At 45.7% G+C, this 21698-nt stretch overlaps 1 protein-coding gene across 1 annotated transcript in view; it reads right to left on the minus strand.

The window, feature by feature from the left end:
• CCDC171 (coiled-coil domain containing 171) overlaps window positions 1–21698 on the minus strand; it is a 149241-nt gene that overhangs the window by 82358 nt on the left and 45185 nt on the right. Inside the window, exon 8 of the mRNA XM_069766329.1 lies at window positions 5751–5911. Coding sequence (XP_069622430.1) covers window positions 5751–5911 — 161 coding nt within the window. The remainder of the gene's footprint in view (window positions 1–5750; window positions 5912–21698) is intronic.

Below are 21698 nucleotides of genomic sequence, written 5' to 3' on the forward strand. Positions count from 1 at the left end.
AACATTGAATTGACAGACAGAAAGACAGACAGACAAACAGACGGAAGTACCCCTTAGATGATTATATAGATAGATGGATCATCTATCTATAGATATATTTATAGATAGGTACATCTATAGATACATAGATATACTAAACATCGGGCTTGGTATTATCTATCTATCTACAGTATCTATCTATCTATCTACAGTATCTATATATCGTATCTATCTATTTATCTATCTATCTATCTATCGTATCTTATCTATCGTATCTATTATCTATCTATCTATCTATCGTATCTATCTATTATCTATCATCTATTTATCTATCTATTATCCATCGATATATCTATCTAGCTATCTATAGATATATCTATCGAGATATATTTATAGATAGGTAATAGATACGATAGATAGATAGATAGATAGATAGATAGATAGATAGATAGATAGATAGATAGATAATCTATCCCATATATATCATCTATCTATCTATCTGTGTGTGTAAACATTATTCTTCAATGGAGTATGTAAATGAAGAAGTTGGACATCACCTTTTTTTTTGGTATATCTTTATTGAGCTTACAAAAACACACACAAATCCGCATGAAAAAAACCCCATGAAAAACGGGTTAAAAAACGCATGAAAAAAGCAGGTGACCTGCCAGTGACCTCAGGTGCAGATTTTACCTGCGTCAAATCCTGATGCAATCCTGAATGTGGAAACAAACCCTAAGGGTATGTGCACACGTTGCAGATTTGCCTGCAGATTTTTCTGCACTAAATCCGCAGCTCTTGGCAGAAAACGCAGGTGCGTTAATGCGTTTTTTTGTGCGGTTTTGATGCGTTTTTATGCATTTTTGTATGTGTTTTTGAAAGCTAAATAAAGATGTATTACTAAACAAAAAAAAAAGATTTGTGATGTCATGTCTTGTCCAACCTCCTCTTTTACATTTGTCCAACCCACACTCCATTACACACATAGATAGACGGATAGATAGATAGATAGATAGATAGATAGATAGATAGATAGATAGATAGATAGATAGATAGAAGGAATGAAATAGATAGATGTAGATAGATATATGGATAGTTAGGCTACTTTCACACATCAGGTTTTTGCCGTCAGGCATAATCCGGCGAGTTTTGAAAAAAAGGGATCCGTTTTTTTTTCGCTGGATCCGTTTTTTTCTCATAGAGTTGTATTAGCGCCGGATTGCGCCTGATGGCCACACGTTCCATTCGTTTTTTTGCCGGATCCATTTAAAAAAACTGTTTCCGGCGGACGGAGAAAACGTACAGAAGAAAGTTTTTTCTGTCCGGCGAAAAAACGCACAGCGACTGATCCGGCGAAAAATGTATGAAACTGAGATATGAAATGATGAATCCGGCCTCCGAATCCAATTTTTCATGCATTTTTCCATTTGCTCTCTCTCGCTCTCTCTAAAAAAAAAAAAAACCCGGATCAGTTGCATCAGTTTTTCACTATTTGCAACGGAAATTCGCCTGCCGGAAACAAACTGATGTGTGAAAGTAGCCTAACTATCCATATATCTATCTACATCTATCCATCAGGCAGGATCCGGCAAATTTTTGAAAAAACGGATCCGTTGCAAATAGTGAAAAATTGATGCAACTGATCTGTTTTTTTGAGCGAGAGAGAACGGAAAATGTGCATGATATCAATGGAAAAATGCATGAAAAAAACGGATTCGGAGGCCGGATTCATCATTTCACATCTCAGTTTCATACGTTTTTCGCCGGATCAGTCGCTTGGCGTTTTTTCGCCGGACAGAAAAAACGTTCATCCGCTGGAAACAGCTTTTCTGATGGATCCGGCAAAAAACGGACGAAACGTGTGGCCATCAGGCGCAATCCGGAGCTAATACGACTCTATGAGAAAAAACGGATACGGCGGAAAAAAAACACGGATCCGTTTTTTCAAAACTCATCGGATTGTGCCGGACGGCAAAAACCTGATGTGTGAAAGTAGCCAGATTGATATATGGATAGATATATCTATGTATCTATAGATATAACTATCTATCTATAAATATATCTATAGATCGATATAGCCATAGATATATCTATACATATATCCATAGATATCCATGTATAGATAGATTTATCTATGGATATACTGTATATCCATAGATATATCTATAGATATATAATAGCAAGGCTTATGTTTCTTAATGAATAATTATTAAAAAAAAAAAACGGAAAAAAATGGCGTGGGCTCCCGCGCAATTTTCTGCGCCAGAGGGGGAAAGCCGACGGCTGGGGGCCAATATTTGTAGCCTGTGAAGGGGGTAATACCCATGGCCCCTCTCCAGACTATGAATATCAGCCTGCAGCTGTCTGCGTAGCCTTTACTGGCTATTAAATTAAGGGGAACCCCCCAAAAAATGACGTGGGTTCCCCCTATATGTTATAGCCAGAAAGGCTACACAGACATCTGTGGGCTGATATTCATAGCCTAGAGAGGAGCCATGGATACTGGCCCCCCCCGGGCTACAAATACCAGCCCCCAGCCAACCCCAGAAATGGCACATCTGTAAGATGCACCAATTCCGGCACTTAGCCCCTCTCTTGCCACTCCCCAGTAGCGGTGGAATATGGGGTAATAAGGGGTTAATGTCACCTTGCTATTGTAAGGTGACATTAAGCCTGGATCATAATGGAGAGGCGTCAATAAGACGCCTATCCATTATTAATCCTAGAGTAGTGAAAGGGTTAAAAAAAAAAAATAAAGACACAGCCAGAAAAAAGTATTTTAATATTCTTAATTTAACCATACTTACCATACTTGATTGCCTGTAAAAAATTAAAAATAATAAACCATATACTCCCTGTCCGACGCAGTCCAATTAATAACGAGTGTCCCACAACGATCTCCGCTATAGAACAGTGACATCGGGTGATGTCACTGCTCTATAGAGCCTTCAGTGACACACTGACAGGAGACAATGGCTCCTGCAGTGCATCACTGAGGTTACCTGAGTTCAGGGTCTCACTTTATGGCATTGCTGCGTGGGAACTTTCTCACACAGCAGTGCCACAAGTGAGACTAGGGACTACTTTTTACAGTGGCGGAGAAATGCAGTGCGGAAGAATACCTTCCGTCATTGTATTCCTGGAGCCCCTTTAGAGCGGTCGCATCAGCTGATGCTGCTGCTCTCCACTGGAGATCGTCGTGAGACACTCGTTTTAATTGGATATCTGCGGACCCAGGGAGTATATTGTTTATTTATTATTTTAATATTTTTTACAGGTGACCCTGGCTTCGGGGATCAAAGTGACAAGGAAATGGTATGTACTCTATGTTATATGTATGTATAGTATATAATTTAGGAATGTACTGTATGTATGTATTGTATGCTATATGTTGTATTTTCTGTTATATGTTGCATGTTATATGTTGTATGTTCTGTTATATGTTCTGTTATATGTTGTATGTCCTGTTATAGGTTGTATGTTCTGTTATATGTTGTATGTTTGTGTTTTTTTTTTGTTTTTTTTTACATTCAACACATTAGCTGGATGATGGGACTACTACTGTCCCATCATTGGCTAATGTGTCAATCACTGTCATTGCAGCAGGCATAGCGCGGTGGGACTTGTAGTCCTATCGGACGATGCCTGCACACACACACACACACACACAAAGACCCCCGAGAGCCCCGCACAGACCCCCGGCATCCCGCACAACCCCCCGAGAGGCCCGCACAGACCCCGAGAGGCCCGTACAGACCCCCGACAGGCCCGCACAGACCCCCGACAGGCCCGGACAGACCGCGCCCGCATACACAGACACGCAGTCTCCGCCCACACACTCCCCCCATCCGATCTGCAGCGTTTCACCCGCAGCTATACCGCAGATCTTTTTTACATCTGCGGTTTTGCTGCGGATGTGCCCGACTCAATGCAAGTCAATGGGTGCAGAAACGCTGCAGATCCGCACAAAGAATTGACATGCTGCGGAAAAAACAATGCTGCGTTTCCACGCGTTTTTTCCCGCAGCATGTGCACAGCAGATTTGGTTTTCCATAGGTTTACATGGTATTGTAAACCGCATGGGAAACTGCTTAAGATCCGCAGTGTCAAAAATGCCACGGATCCGAGGTAAAAACCGCAACGTGAGAACATGGCCTAACAGTTCAGATCAGTGGTATGGTCATGCCTCTGGTCTCTTTCATATGCAAATTTGCCCTTAAAACATCGGAGAAGTACAATGGCACTAAAGCTTGTCGGATCCAACGAGTCGGTCAGCTTCAGAGCTGAACTCCTATGCTAGGAAACCGGTCACCTTTGATAGGTTGCTGAAATGGCTGGTAACCTAGGCATTGAGCAGTAAACTATAAAATTAAAATCCCTTCCATTTTTGAGACCTGAGAGAATATTTTTACAAGCACTTTGCAATTTTAACCATTTAAAAAGTTGTGATAACCCCATTAAATAAATCCCCCCATAATTATAGACCATCAAGTTGTCTTCTTGTCAAGATAGTAAATATTCTATGTAGTTGCTATGTCTATCAAAGGGGCTTTCCAACTCTTATCATTGTCGGCATTGGTGATGAAGCAACCACTGAGACCACCAATGGCTAGGAGCACTGTAGTGTGCTCGCTTCCTATTTTTTTCCTTCACAGGCCTACAAGACTAGGCAACAATAGTGTAATGTCAACGAAAGCTACATTCATGTAATAATAGTGGAGCTCTCACAGTTGGGCTTCTATCAGACATACAGTGATGAAATATCCTAAGGAAATGTATATTAAATGCCTTGTTCCTAGTTTCCCAGCAGAATATTGCGAATTGCTGGTGATCTATATAGCGGAACATACTGAGACACCTTATTTTTCCAGACAACCCCTTTAAAGAGGTTTTCCACTGTCAGGGTGAAAAGATATATCTTTATACACTTTTTGTACTTTTATATTCTTATGCTGTGAAACAATAAGTTTTCCCCTTTGCTTGCTGATGCAAATGTAACTGTATTTAAAATGGCTGCCAGTATTCACCTATGCCCTAGTTTCTGAGAAGCTAAGTATCGTTTCTGCTGAAGTCGAAACCTGAGATACGTGGAGAGAGGAGGATCCACCAGATGACGTCAGGACTAACCAGAAAGACCGGATACTAGACATATATTGCTTAAACCCCGCCTATTGCACGCCTTCCCCTAATACACTACATAATGCTGTGTATCAGGAAATAAAGTTCAGTTGCTGTGACCGTTGCTAATACTTGTAGAAGTACGAGCATGCACTGAGATTGAACCAGCTCTTTGTCTGACTCATTCTTACCCGGTACCAATGCTCATAGTCTAATTTGGGATGACTGGTGAATGAAGGGTATTGTCGTGATGACCCCGACACCACTACTTGTACACTGATTGATGACCTATCCTAAGGATAGGCAATGTCTAATCGGCCGGGGTCCGACACCTGCACCCGTGCCAATTAACTGTTATTTGAGTCAACGGTGGCCGCTGCCAGAAGTGCTTACTTGCGGTGCTGGCAGTCTCACATTCGCCTCCTATTGATTTGAATAGGAGGCGGATGTGAAGTACCTGCGGCGACAACTACAAGTGGATGTCCAGCTCCACAAGTAATCACTTCAGACCGGCGGCTGCCGCCACCAATAACAGCTGATCGACGGAGTTGTCAGATCCAGGCCATTCAGGCATTGGTAGCCTATCCTTAGGATAGGTCATCAATGTAAAAGTAGTAGATAACCTCTTTAATATTTAATATTATTACACTTACTCGTGCAGTTTTCCTGCCAATTCTTCTGAAGTCGCCTTTTCTCTATTACAGGCATTTTCAACGTCTCTAAACTGACTTCTGATGAGGTCTAAATCTGATGAGGTTTGTGTCTGGCTGGCCTTTTCCACTTGTAGTGAACCTTCAAGATCCCGAATGCGGAGCTGGGAAAAAAAAAGTACTCAATTAATTTTACAGTGTATCAGGTCATTCTGTTCTGCAAAGCAATGGTAGTAAGTACATACATGGTAAAGTTTATTGTTACAATCCAAATTGTTTTACAGAGTTACAGTTGTGCTCAAAAGTTTACATACCCCGGCAGAAGTTTTACTTTCTTGGCCTTTTTTTCAGAGAATATGAATGATAACACCAAAACTTTTTCTCCACTCTTGGTTAGTGGTTGGGTGAAGCCATTTATTGTCAATCTACTGTGTTTTCTCTTTTTAAATCATAATGGCAACCCAAAACATCCAAATGACCCTGATCAAAAGTTCACATACCCCATTTCTTTATATTGTGTATTGCCCTCTCTATCATCAATGACAGCTTGAAGTCTTTTGTGGTATTTGTGGATGAGGTTCTTTATTTTCTCAGATGGTAAAGCTGCCCACTCTTCTTGGCAAAAAGCCTCCAGTTCCTGTAAATTCCTGAGCTGTCTAGCATGAACTGCGTACTTGAGATCTCCCCAGAGTGGCTCAATGATATTGAGGTCAGGAGACTGAGATGGCCACTCCAGAACCTTCACTTTGTTCTACTGTAGCCTATGACAGGTCGACTCGACCTTGTGTTTTGGATCGTTGTCATGTTGGAACGTCCAAGTACGTTCCAAGCCCAGCTTCCGGGCTGATGAGTACAAATTTGCCTCCAGTATTTGCTGATACCATGCTGCATTCATCTTTCCTTCAACTTTGACTAAGTTTCCTGGGCCTTTGCAGCTCACACATCACCAAAACATCAGCTATCCACCTCCGTGCTTTATAGTCGGAATGGTATTGGTTTCATCATTGCCCTTGTTGACCTCTCTCCAAATGTTTATGGATGTGGCCAAAGAGTTCAATTGGTCTCATCACTCCAAATCACCTTGTTTCAGAAGTTTTGAGGCTTGTCTCTATGCTGTTTTGCGTCTTGTAGGTGAGATACTTTGTGGAAGTTGAACAGTAATGGCTGTCTTCTTGCGACTCGATCATGCAGCCCATTTTTCTTCAAGTCCCTCCTTATTGTGCATCTTGAAACAGCCACACCGCTAGTTTTCAGAGAGTTGTGTATTTCAGCTGATGTTATTCAAATTTTTTAAAATCATCAGGGTATGTGAACTTTTGATCAGGGTCATTTGGATATTGTGGGTTGTCATTATGACTTAGAAAGAGAAAACACAATAGTTTGACAATAAATGGCTTCACCCAACCACTAACTATGAGTGGAGAAAAAATTTTGGTGTTATCATTCATATTCTCTGAAAAAAGACCAAGAAAGCAAAAATTCTGTCGGGGCATGTAAACTTTTGAGCACAACTGTAGGTCCTCAGATATCAAAACTGTCTAGCCCATGTTCACATGTTGTGTATTTGCTGTGATTTTTTTTTTTGTAGCCAAAGACTGATCTCTTGGCTGTAAAAAAAAAAGCTGCATCCAAAACGCAACTGTGTTTTTCAGGATCCTAAAGTTCAGCTTTACTTCCAGCTTGCAAGCATAAACAATACAAGGTGATACACCACCAGTAAGACATAAAACACTTTTTGTAAAAAAAAAAAAGGGCAAGTTGACCAAACTATTTAGGGGTAAGAATTTTTTTTTAATGTTATATGGTAACACATTGTTTACTTTTAATAATGTCATTAATTTAATTATCATTAATTCAATTAAACTATGCTTGGAGTAGGAAGAACCTAAAGTATTGCTTTAACAAACAAGTACAAATTACATTACAATAAAAAATTACATTAACATCTAAGCTAATTGCTTTCTATGGGTGAAAAAAAACTCCAAAAACGCTGAAAGAAGTGACATATTGCAGATTTTAAAAAATGATGCAGTTTTTCAATTAAGTTAGGAAAAAAAACAAGGGTGTGCGTGAAATTTGAGAAATCTCGGCTTTTGCTAGTGCTGTAAAAGCAGCTTTAATTTGCATGAAAAAACCCAGAAAAAGGAGGGAGCAGAGGCGGGTTTAAAGTGCAGAGGTGGTAGATAAGTGCATAGTTCAACACAATATCATAGTTTAACATAAGGGCAAAGTTGGTATTTTTCTTCTTTTATCTATACTGTTTATCCCCATTGAACATGTCCTCCATGGACAATGCCACAAGGTGAGCTCCTTGTGAGATGTATGCATGCCTTGAACAGCCGTTTTATGGTGAATATATTTGCACTCGATGTCAGGAGTTACATGTTTGAAAGCCCAGGTAACGGATCTAAATATTCAGCTTTTAATACTCAGGAGCACTGCAAACCTGGAGAGGAGTTTAGAGCTCACTGAGCTTGCCCTGGCTGGGGCCAGTGATATGGAGGAGGGTGGATGTGAGGAAGATCAGGACCAAGAAGTGGGTAGCTGGGTAATAGTTAGAAAAAGGGGTAGGGGGAAAGTGCCAGAGAGCCCAGTCCTGATCTGGCACAGCCTAGTAAATATGCCTGTTTGGCTGAAATTAGGAAAACAAGCCCAGGACTGGGATCACTACAGCAGGACGTTGCTCTTAGCAACCAGGAAAATGACTGCTGTAGGAATGAGGGAAATAGGAGTGCAGCAAAGGCCAGACAAATGGTGGTGGTAGGGGACTCTATAATTAGGGGGACAGACAGGGTCATCTGCCACCGAGACCGTGAGTGCCGAACAGTGTGTTGTCTGTCGGGCGCTCAAGTTCGACATGGGCATGGAAAGGAGTGATTATTCATTTCTCTTTAATAGCGAGCTCAGTGTTATACGCAGCAGCCGGCTTCATGCAGCTGCCGGGCTTTCGAGTGTGCCGCTACTTAAGGCAATGAATATTCACTGAATTCCACTCCCATATCCGTGGAATGCAATGAATATTCCTTGCCTTTAGTAGCGGCACGTGAAAGCCCGGAGCCGCAGGAACTTGGTGGCTGCGGCTGACACTGTGCTCGCTAAAGAGCAATGAATACTCACTGAGCTCCACACACATAGTCCCGGCATGGAAAACAGTGAGTATTCTGGCAGCTGTCATGCGCTGCTTACATGCATAAAGCAGCTGATAGCATCGGAACAGGATGCTCCGAGGGCGTGCAGGGAAGGTAAGAATGTTTCTTTTTGTTTTTCTGCTGGGGCCCATGCATACCAGGATAAGGATGGGGGATGCATACCAGGATAAGGATGGGGGCATGCATACCAGGATAAGGATGGGCCATGTATACCAGGACGGAGATGGGGTCCATGCATACCAGGATAGGGATTGGGGCCATGCATACCAGGATAGGGACTGGGGCCATGCATACCAGGATAGGGACTGGGGCCATGCATACCAGGATGGAAATGGGGTCCTTTCATACCAGGATGAGGATGGGGCCAATTATACCAGGATAAGAATTGGTGTATGCATACCAGTATAACGATGGGGCAATGTATACCAGGCCAAAGATGGGGGCTCTGCATACCAGGATACATTTCAAAAACCTGACCGGCACATCCAAACATAGACTCAGTGTGAACATGTGCTGAACCTAGAGTTTACGACTCGTATATAGTTAAGTAAATAAGGCAGCACACTGCAGCGCTAGAACATACAAACTTGAAAAACGAAATTTGAACTGCATTACTGCACTAGAAATATGAAAAATGAGAGCGTTTAGCGCATAAAAATGGCCAATTTTATGTGTACCTGGTAGCCCCTTTACGGCATCTCTCCTATACCAGGTCCTACACTTGCCTTACCTGGCTGAGAATAAACGTCTCCATCTGAATGGGTACATGTGAAACCTCTTCCTAGACCAAAATTCTCTCTCTCTGTGGAGGGGTACTGGACCTGCTGTACCAGGTACACATAAAATTGGCCATTTTTATGCGCTAAACTCTCTCATTTTTCATATTTCTAGTGCAATAATGCAGTTCAAATTTCGTTTTTCAAGTTTGTATGTTCTAGCGCTGCAGTGTGCTGCCTTATTTACTTAACTATATACGAGTTGGCGACTCTAGGTTCAGCAGCTGTTCACACTGAGTCTATGTTTGGATGTGCCGGTCAGGTTTTTGAAATGTATTCTTTAGCCTTCTGATCGTGCACTCCGCCTCCTAGTGTCAGGTGTTTTAACCCCTTCATGACCCAGCCTATTTTGACCTTAAAGACCTTGCCGTTTTTTGCAATTCTGACCAGTGTCCCTTTATGAGGTAATAACTCAGGAACGCTTCAACGGATCCTAGCGGTTCTGAGATTGTTTTTTTCGTGACATATTGGGCTTCATGTTAGTGGTAAATTTAGGTCAATAAATTATGCGTTTATTTGTGATAAAAACGGAAATTTGGCGAAAATTTTGAAAATTTCGCAATCTTCACATTTTGAATTTTTATTCTGTTAAACCAGAGAGTTATGTGACACAAAATAGTTAATAAATAACATTTCCCACATGTTTACTTTACATCAGCACAATTTTGGAAACAAAAATTTTTTTTGCTAGGAAGTTATAAGGGTTAAAATTTGACCAGCGATTTCTCATTTTTACAACGAAATTTACAAAACCATTTTTTTTAGGAACCACCTCACATTTGAAGTCAGTTTGAGGGGTCTATATGGCTGAAAATACCCAAAAGTGACAACATTCGAAAAACTGCACCCCTCAAGGTACTCAAAACCACATCCCAGAAGTTTATTAACCCTTCAGGTTCTTCACAGCAGCAGAAGCAACATGGAAGGAAAAAATGAACAATTAACTTTTTAGTCACAAAAATTATCTTTTAGCAACAATTTTTTTATTTTCCCAATGGTAAAAGGAGAAACTGAACCACATAAGTTGTTGTCCAATTTGTCCTGAGTACGCTGATACCTCATATGTGGGGGTAAACCACTGTTTGGGCGCACGGCAGGGCTTGGAAGGGAAGGAGCGCCATTTGACTTTTTGAATCAAAAATTGGCTCCACTCTTTAGCGGACACCATGTCACGTTTGGAGAGCCCCCGTGTGCCTAAAAATTGGAGCTCCCCCACAAGTGACCCCATTTTGGAAACTAGACCCCCCAAGGAACGTATTTAGATGCCTAGTGAGCACTTTAAACCCTCAGGTGCTTCACAAATTGATCCGTAAAAATGAAAAAGTACTTTTTTTTCACAAAAAAATTCTTTTAGCCTCAATTTTTTCATTTTCACATGGGCAACAGGATAAAATGGATCCTAAAATTTGTTGGGCAATTTCTCCTGAGTACACTGATACCTCATATGTGGGGGTAAACCACTGTTTGGGCACATGGTAAGGCTCGGAAGGGAAGGAGCGCCATTTGACTTTTTGAATGAAAAATTATCTCCATCGTTAGCGGATACCATGTCGCGTTTGGAAAGCTCCTGTGTGCCTAAACATTGGCGCTCCCCCACAAGTGACCCCATTTTGGAAACTAGACCCCCCAAGGAACTTATTTAGATGCCTAGTGAGCACTTTAAACCCTCAGGTGCTTCACAAATTGATCTGTAAAAATGAAAAAGTACTTTTTTTTCACAAAAAAATTCTTTTCGCCTCAATTTTTTCATTATCACATGGGCAATAGGATAAAATGGATCATAAAATTTGTTGGGCAATTTCTCCTGAGTACGCCGATACCTCATATGTGGGGGTAAACCACTGTTTGGGCACTCGGCAGGGCTCGGAAGGGAAGGCGCGCCATTTGACTTTTTGAATGGAAAATTAGCTCCAATTGTTAGCGGACACCATGTCGCGTTTGGAGAGCCCCTGTGTGCCTAAACATTGGAGCTCCCCCACAAGTGACCCCATTTTGGAAACTAGACCCCCCAAGGAACTTATCTAGATGCATACTGAGCACTTTAAACCCCCAGGTGCTTCACAGAAGTTTATAACGCAGAGCCATGAAAATAAAAAATAATTTTTCTTTCCTCAAAAATTATTTTTTAGCCTGGAATTTCCTATTTTGCCAAGGGTAATAGGAGAAAATGGACCCCAAATGTTGTTGTCCAGTTTGTCCTGAGTACGCTGATACCCCATATGTGGGGGTAAACCACTGTTTGGGCACATGCCGGGGCTCGGAAGTGAAGTAGTGACGTTTTGAAATGCAGACTTTGATGGAATGCTCTGTGGGCGTCACGTTGCGTTTGCAGAGCCCCTGATGTGGCTTAACAGTAGAAACCCCCCACAAGTGACCCCATTTTGGAAACTAGACCCCGAAAGGAACTTATCTAGATGTGTGGTGAGCACTTTGAACCCCCAAGTGCTTCACAGAAGTTTATAATGCAGAGCCGTGAAAATAATAAATACGTTTTCTTTCCTCAAAAATAATTATTTAGCCCAGAATTTTTTAATTTTCCCAAGGGTAACAGGAGAAATTGGACCCCAAAAGTTGTTGTTCAGTTTCTCCTGAGTACGCTGATAGCGGACACCATGTGTGGGGGTAAACCACTGTTTGGGCACACGTTGGGGCTCAGAAGGGAAGTAGTGACTTTTGAAATGCAGACTTTGATGGAATGGTCTGCGGGCGTCACGTTGCGTTTGCAGAGGCCCTGGTGTGCCTAAACAGTAGAACCCCCCCACAAGTGACCCCATTTTAGAAACTAGACCCCCCAAGGAACTTATCTAGATATGTGGTGAGCACTTTGAACCCCCAAGTGCTTCACAGACGTTTACAACGTAGAGCCGTGAAAATAATAAATCATTTTTCTTTCCTCAAAAATGATGTTTTAGCAAGCATTTTTTTTATTTTCACAAGGGTAACAGGAGAAATTGGACCCCAGTAATTGTTGCGCAGTTTATCCCGAGTATGCTGGTACCCCATATGTGGGGGTAAACCACTGTTTGGGCACACGTCAGGGCTCGGAATTGAGGGAGCACCATTTGACTTTTTGAATACGAGATTGGCTGGAATCAATGGTGGCGCCATGTTGCGTTTGGAGACCCCTGATGTGCCTAAACAGTGGTAACCCCTCAATTCTACCTCCAACACTAACCCCAACACACCCCTAACCCTAATCCCAACTGTAGCCATAACCCTAATCACAACCCTAACCCCAACACACCCCTAACCACAACCCTAACCCCAACACACCCCTAACCCTAACCACAACCCTAATTCCAACTGTAGCCATAACCCTAATCACAGCCCTAACCCTAACCCCAACACACCCCTAACCCTAATCCCAACTGTAGCCATAACCCTAATCACAACCCTAACCACAACACACCCCTAACCACAACCCTAATTCCAACCCTAAGGTTATGTGCCCACGTTGCAGATTCGTGTGAGATTTTTCAGCATCATTTTTGAAAAATCCGCGGGTAAAAGGCACTGCGTTTTACCTGCGGATTTTCCGCGGATTTCCAGTGTTTTTTGTGCGGATTTCACCTGCGGATTCCTATTGAGGAACAGGTGTAAAACGCTGCGGAATCCGCACAAAGAATTGACATGCTGCGGAAAATACAACGCAGCGTTTCCGCGCGGTATTTTCCGCACCATGGGCACAGCGGATTTGGTTTCCATATGTTTACATGGTACTGTACACCTGATGGAACACTGCTGCGAATCCGCAGCGGCCAATCCACTGCGGATCCGCAGCCAAATCCGCACCGTGTGCACATAGCCTAATTCTAAAGGTATGTGCACACGCTGCGGAAAACGTTGCGGATCCGCAGCAGTTTCCCATGAGTTTACAGTTCAATGTAAACCTATGGGAAACAAAAATCGCTGTACACATGCTGTGGAAAAACTGCACGGAAACGCAGCGGTTTACATTCCGCAGCATGTCACTTCTTTCTGCGGATTCCGCAGCGGTTTTACAACTGCTCAAATAGAAAATCGCAGTTGTAAAACCGCAGTGAAATGCGCAGAAAAAACGCGGTAAATCCGCCATAAATCCGCAGCGGACCATAAATCCGCAGAGGACCAGAATACGTGTGCGCATACCGAAACCCTAACCCTACCCCTACCCCTAACCCTACCCCTAACCCTATTCTAACATTAGTGGAAAAAAAAAAATTCTTTATTTTTTATTGTCCCTACCTATGGGGGTGACAAAGGGGGGGGGGGTCATTTATTATTTTTTTTATTTTGATCACTGAGATATAAACAATTCAGTGATCAAAATGCACTTTGGAACGAATCTGCCGGCCGGCAGATTCGGCGGGCGCACTGCGCATGCGCCCGCCATTTTGGAAGATGGCGGCACCCGGGGAGAAGACGGACGGACCCCGGCAGGATCGGTAAGTATGATAGGGTGGGGGGGAGCACAGGGGGGGGGGGATCGGAGCATGGGGGGGGTGAATCGGAGCGCGGGAGGGGTGGAACGGAGCACGGGGGGGGGGGGTAGAACGGAGCACGGGGGGGTGGAACGGAGCACGGGGGGGTGGATCGGAGTGCAGGGGGGGTGATCGGAGCACGGGGGGGGGGGGTGATTGAAGCACGGGGGGGGGGCGGACAAGAGCACGGGGGGGCAGCGGAGCACAGGACAGAGGGGAGCCGGAGCAGTGTACCGGACAGATCGGGGGGCTGGGGGGGGCGATCGGTGGGGTTGGGTGGGGGCACATTAGTATTTCCAGCCATGGCCGATGATATTGCAGCATCGGCCATGGCTGGATTGTAATATTTCACCCGTTATAATAGGTGAAATATTACAAATCGCTCTGATTGGCAGTTTCACTTTCAACAGCCAATCAGAGCGATCGTAGCCACGAGGGGGTGAAGCCACCCCCCCTGGGCTAAACTACCACTCCCCCTGTCCCTGCAGATCGGGTGAAATGGAAGTTAACCCTTTCACCCGGCCTGCAGGGACGCGATCTTTCCATGACGCCACATAGGCGTCATGGGTCGGATTGGCACCGACTTTCATGACGCCTACGTGGCGTCATGGGTCGGGAAGGGGTTAATTACAGCAGGTCCAGTACCCCTCCACAGAGAGAGAGAATTTTGGTCTAGGAAGAGGTTTCACATGTACCCATTCAGATGGAGACGTTTATTCTCAGCGAGGTAAGGCAAGTGTAGGACCTGGTATAAGAGAGATGCTGTAAAGGGGCTACCAGGTACACATAAAATTGGCCATTTTTTTGCGCTAAACGCTCTCATTTTTCATATTTCTAGTGCAGTAATGCAGTTCAAATTTCGTTTTTCAAGTTTCTATGTTCTAGCGCTGCAGTGTGCTGCCTTATTTACTTAACTATATACGAGTTGGCGACTCTAGGTTCAGCACCTGTTCACACTGAGTCTATGTTTGGATGTGCCGGTCAGGTTTTTGAAATGTATTCTCTAGCCTTCTGATCGTGCACTCCGCCTCCTAGCCACAGGTGTTTTAATTACACCAGGTCCAGTACCCCTCCACAGAGAGAGAGAGAATTTTGGTCTAGGAAGAGGTCTCACATGTACCCATTCAGATGGAGACGTTTATTCTCAGCGAGGTAAGGCAAGTGTAGGACCTGGTATAAGAGAGATGCTGTAAAGGGGCTACTAGGTACACATAAAATTGGCCATTTTTATGCGCTAAACGCTCTCATTTTTCATATTTCTAGTGCAGTAATGCAGTTCAAATTTCGTTTTTCAAGTTTGTATGTTCTAGCGCTGCAGTGTGCTGCCTTATTTACTTAACTGCATACCAGGATAGGGATTGGAGCCATGCATACAAGGAAGGAGATGGGGGCCCTGCATACCAGGATAAGGATTGGGGGCCATGCATACAAGGAAGGATGGGGGATATTAAGTGTAGAATTGACCACTTTTTTGCTTCAATTTTTTTTTCTAATTTCCTCCTCTAAAATAGGTGCATCTTATGATCCGGTGCGTCTTATAGTCCGAAAAATACAGTAGATAAATGTAGAGTAATGCACCTAGGATGGAGTAATCCTATTATTGCATACACGGTGCATTAAATGGGACCATACTTGGGACTACAGAACAGGAGAAGGACTTGGGTATTCTCATTACAAGTAAGCTGAGCAGCAGTACTCAATGTCAAGCAGCAGCCGCAAAAGTAAATCAGATTTTAGGGTGTATGGAAAGAGATATAAAATCCCGCAATCCCCACGTATTATTATCCTTTTATAAACCATAGGTGAGGCCACATCTAGAATATGGGATCCAGTTTTGGGCTCCACATTTTAAAAAGGATATTCAGAAGTTAGAATCAGTTCAAAGATGGGCACTAGATTATTACAAGTATTGTAATTGTATTATGAGATGTTGGAAAAGTTGGCCTTGTTTAGCTTAGAACAATGGTGTCTCAGAGGAGATCTCATTTACATGTATAAATATATGTGTAGTCAGTACAAAGGACTGGCACATGACTTATTCCTTCCAAAGATCATACTGAGGACTATGGGGACGCTCATTACGGGTGGAGGAAAGGCGATTCCAGCAGCTAAATATTAAAGGGTTCTTTACAATTAGAGCAGTCAGACTGTGGAATGCCGACCACAGAAGGTAGTAATGGCAGACTCTATAGCAGTATTTAAAAAAGGGCTGGACGATTTCCTTGATTCACATAACATTGCGGGTTATAGTTACATTAGTGACAAATGTACAATTGGTGAAGGAAGGGTGAACTTGATGGACCTAGGTAATTTTTATACCTATATAACATTGCAAAAACGCAATGTGTGAACAGATCCTAGTAACAGGACTGCTTTATTTCCCCTTGGCAATCAGTCTGCCCTAACGTTTCACATCTTAGACTACTCGGGAAAAATAAACTGGTTTGATAAAAGAGATCCTTTAACTCTTTTCCCCGTACACACTTTGGTTCTTGCACTTTTGCCGTTTCCTTGCCCCCTTTTTCATTTTTTTTTTTTTTTAAAAACATGAAAAAAAAATTCTTTCAAATTTGGTGAAATGGTAGAAAAAAAAAATCCCAATTCCACCACCAATTATTGTACAGAGTTCTTACAGTAAAAATGAGCCGACAACAAAAAATATAAAAAAACAAAAAAAAAAACTGGTTTGTGTCGTCATTTTCTGAGCCACATAACTTTTTTTTCCACCGGTAATATAGGGATTTTTGTGTGTACTCACCGTAAAATCCTTTTCTCCGAGCCACTCATTGGGGGACACAGGACCATGGGTTATGCTGCTGTCACTAGGAGGCTGACACTAAGCTGAGACAAAAAAGGGTTAGCTCCTCCCCTGCAGTATACACCCTCATGCTGGCATGCAGAGACCCAGTTAAGTGCAAAAGCAGTAGGATAATGAGAACAATATATCAAAAAACATTGGAACATAACATGTCAAACAACAGTCAAAGACTAAAAAAGATAACTACCAGGGTGGGTGCTGTGTCCCCCAATGAGTGGCTCGGAGAAAAGGATTTTACGGTGAGTACACACAAAAATCCCTATTTCTCCTTCGCCTCATTGGGGGACACAGGACCATGGGACGTCCCAAAGCAGTCCCTGGGAGGGAAACAATACAACCACGTAACTTCATGTACCATCTGACTACCAATGCGCAACGGCCGCCTGCAGGATACGCCTGCCAAGGGCCGCGTCCGCAGAGGATTGGATATGCACATTGTAATGCTTTGTGAAGGTATGCAGGCTGGACCACGTTGCGGCCTTGCAAACCTGCTCCGCTGATGCCTGGTGCCGGATGGCGCAGGAAGCACCCATCGACCGAGTGGAGTGAGCTCTAATCCCCGCCGGGATAGGACTGCCCCTGACCCGATAGGATTCCTGGATAGCAGATCGGATCCATCTAGCTATCGTGGATTTAGACGCCGCCAAACCCTTTCTGTGACCCTCCGGGAGCACGAAAAGGGCGTCCGATTTTCTGAAGTGTGCCGTTCTCGAAATGTACCTCCTGAGAGCCCGTACCACGTCCAGAGTATGGAGAGCCTTCTCGACCCTATGTTTAGGCTGCGGACAAAAGGAGGGAAGGATGATGTCCTCGTTAAGGTGGAAAGATGAGACCACCTTTGGAAGAAACGCGGGAGAAGGACGTAGGACTACCTTGTCCTGATGAAAGGCAAGGAAAGGTGCCCGACAGGATAGAGCGGCGAGCTCTGAAACCCTTCTGATGGACGTCACCGCTACCAGGAAGGCAACCTTCCAAGAGAGAACAGAGAGCGGAACGTCTTGAAGGGGTTCGAACGGCGGTTCCTGGAGAGCCCCCAGGACCAAATTGAGATCCCAGGTCTCCAAAGGCATCCTGTAAGGAGGAACAACATGGGAGACTCCCTGAATGAAAGTCTTGACCTGAAGGTTGGTGGCGATCCTACGCTGGAACAGCACGGATAAGGCTGAGATCTGACCTTTAAGAGAGCTCAGGGCCAAACCGGAATCCAGACCGGACTGAAGGAAATTCAGGATACAAGGGATGGAGAAGCTGAGCGGAGGGAGCCCTCGGAGCCTGCACCAAGAAAAGAAGGTCTTCCAGACGCGGTGGTAGATAGAGGCAGAGGACGCCTTGCGAGCACTTAGCATGGTAGGAATGACCTGCTGAGAGAAACCAGCACGAGCTAGAATCCAGGTTTCAACAGCCACGCCGTCAAACGTAGGGCCCCTGAGCTCTGATGGTAGATCGGTCCTTGGCAAAGTAGGTCTGGGCGGTCTGGCAACCGCAAGGGGACGTCGGCTACGAGCTGAACGAGCTCCGCGTACCAAGCGCGACGAGGCCAGTCTGGGGCGACCAGAATGACCGGGCCTCCCTCCGTCCTGATCTTTCGGATGAGCTTCGGCAGTAAGGGAAGAGGAGGAAACACGTATGGGAGTTGAAAATGATGCCACGGAGAAATTAGCGCGTCCACTCCTATGGCCTGGGGATCCCGAGATCGAGCGATGAAGTTGTGGACCTTGGCGTTCCATCTGGATGCCATCAGATCCACGTCCGGGGTCCCCCAGCGAAGACAGATCTGGTGAAAAACTTCTGGGTGAAGTTCCCATTCCCCCGAGGCAAGGCCCTGGCGGCTCAGGAAGTCCGCTGCCCAGTTCTCGACTCCCGGAATGTGCACCGCCGAGATGATGGAGTGGTTGGTCTCGGCCCAACGAAGGATGAGAGAGACTTCCCTCATCGTCGCCCTGCTGCGGGTACCCCCCTGGTGGTTGATGTAAGCCACCGCCGTGACGTTGTCCGATTGGACTCTTATTGGGTGACCCGCAAGCAGAGCGTGGAAGTGAATCAGAGCAAGTCTGATAGCACGAATCTCCAGAATGTTGATGGGGAGGCTGGATTCCCGAGCGGTCCAACGACCCTGGGCCGAGTGGTGAAGAAACACCGCCCCCCAGCCAAGAAGACTGGCGTCGGTGGTTACCACTAACCAGCGGAACGGGAGGAAGGACTTCCCCTGGAGAAGAGATGGTCCCAGGGTCCACCAAATGAGAGAATGTCTGACCCGAGGAGACAGGGGACAAGGGAGGTCGAGAGAAAAGAGACTCCTGTCCCAGTTGTCCAGCAGAGCCTGTTGTAAGGGGCGGAGATGGAGTTGAGCGAAGGGAACAGCTTCGATTGCCGCAACCATCTTTCCCAGGATCTTCATGGCGAACCGAATGGTTCGCGGGCGAGGATGGCAGAGTGTACGGACTCCCTGCTGGAGCGCTTGGACCTTGGACCGAGGAAGCAAAACCAGCCCCCTTGAAGTGTCCAGGATCATTCCCAGAAAGGAGATCCGACGGGAAGGAACGGGAGATGACTTGTCTAAGTTGATCAGCCAGCCCAGGCGAGAAAGCGAATCCAGGGTAATGTGGACGCTTGACTCGCAGGCCTGAAACGACGGGCCCTTTATGAGGAGATCGTCTAAGTAAGGTAATACGACGACTCCTCGAGAGTGAAGAATGGCCATGACAGCCGCCATGACCTTGGTGAACACCCTGGGCGCCGTGGCGAGACCGAAGGGCAAGGCTGTGAACTGAAAATGGTCCTCTCGAATGGCAAAGCGAAGGAACCTCTGATGAGGCGGGAAGATCGGGATGTGAAGACAGGCATCCTTGATGTCTATCGAGGCCAAAAATTCCCCTCTTTCCATGGAGGAGATGACCGATCTGAGCGATTCCATCCTGAAGTGCCGGACTCTCACGCACCTGTTCAGAAGCTTCAGATCCAAAATGGGACGAACGGTCCCGTCCTTCTTTGGCACGCCGAAGAGGTTTGAGTAGAAGCCTCTGAACCTCTCGTGTTCCGGGACCGGCACGATGACCCCGCTCTGGCGGAGGGAGTGGATGGCGCAAAGAAGGGCGCGAGACTGAGCTCCCGAACTGGGAAGACGAGAGGGGAAGAACCGAGTGGGAGGGGGAGAGGAGAACTCTATCTTGTAGCCAGACGATACCAGATCTCTGACCCATTCGTCGTGAATGACGGAGAGCCAGGCTTGTTGAAAAAGGAGTAGACGACCGCCTACTCTTCTGGGATCGACTGGCGCTGTTCCCGAGTCATTGAGAAGGGAATCTGGGAGGTCTGGAACCTCTGGTTCGGGGCTGCCTCGGTTTCCCGCGCCAGGAGGGATTAGGTCTGAAGGATGGACGAACGTCTCTGTCTGCGCGGGCGGAGCGGTCCGATCTGGGAAGGCCAGAGGGATTGGACCAGGCAGAGTTGGTACGAAAAGGCCGAAAACGAAAGTAAGGCTGGCGCTGGAAAGCCGCCTTGGGCCTCTGTTGGGGAAGAAACTTGCTCTTTCCCCCTGTGGCGTCGGATATAAGCTGGTCAAGCTTTTCGCCGAAAAGACGCCCGCTTTGAAAAGGGAGAGAAATCAGGGATTTTTTAGAGGAAGAGTCTGCGCGCCAATCTCTGAGCCAAAGGGCCCTTCTAATAGCGATGGCGTTGGAAGCCGCCGAAGCAGCGCAATTTGCCGCGTCGAGAGATGCGAACATAACATAATCGCTGGCCATGGCTAGCTGCTTAGCCAGGTCCGCCATCTCCGAGGGGAGGTCCTGCTCATTAATGGATTTCGCTATGGCATCCGCCCAGGAAACCATAGCCTTGGATACCCAGGCCGCGGCGAAGGAGGGAGACAGGGACGAGCCAGAGGCTTCGTACACCGAGCGAGCTAGAGAGTCTATCTGGCGTTCGGTGGGACTCTTAATTGAAGCGCCCTCCGGGACTGAGAGAAGAGTCTTAGAAGCCAGGCGCGAGACCGGCGGATCTACCGTGGGGGGATCCGTCCAGTCTTTCACGAGATCAGCTGAGAAGGGATACTTGGAAACCAAGACCTTCTTACCCGTGAAGCGCTTGTCTGGGTGTTCCCTGTGACGCCTGACTATGTCCAGGAAGGCTGGATGAGAGGCAAAAGCTTTGTGAGAACGCTTGGTTCTGGAAAAGGAGACCGCATGTTCCGGAGCGGAATTAGAATCGTCATCCACCTTTAGTGCGTGATTGACTGCTACGATGAGGGAGTCAACCGTGGCTCTGAACTCCGGAGCCTCTGGATCCAAAGAAATTTCAGACTCATGTTCAGAGTCCTGAACGCTTCGAGCCCCCAAAGAGGGTGAGCGAGAGGTGGAGCTGCCAGAGTCTGAGTGACGAGGAGAACGCTCCGGAGAGGTAGTACGGGTCCGTTTTCTGGACGACCGTGCCTCTTTAAGAGGCGAGCGGCCCCTGCTGGCCGACGATTCCCCTGCTATGGAGGGATCCCTTAGCACCTGTAGCGGATTGCCCCGTTCCCCGGGAGGATTTTGAATGGACTTGATGGCGTTAGCTAAAAAATCCACGGACTGAGAAAGCGAGGCGACCCACGGGGGGGGGCTAGGTACTCCAGGGTCGGCGGCGGTGGAGGGCTCCTGGGCACACGGGGCATCGCAGGCAGAGCAGAGGGGAGAGCTTTGAGGCCTGGGAAGAGGGGCCTGGCAGGTGGTACACGCAGAAAAGAAGGTTGTATGCACCTTAGAAGATTTTTT

This window comes from Ranitomeya imitator, chromosome 1, assembly GCF_032444005.1.
Source record: "Ranitomeya imitator isolate aRanImi1 chromosome 1, aRanImi1.pri, whole genome shotgun sequence".
NCBI lineage: Eukaryota > Metazoa > Chordata > Amphibia > Anura > Dendrobatidae > Ranitomeya > Ranitomeya imitator.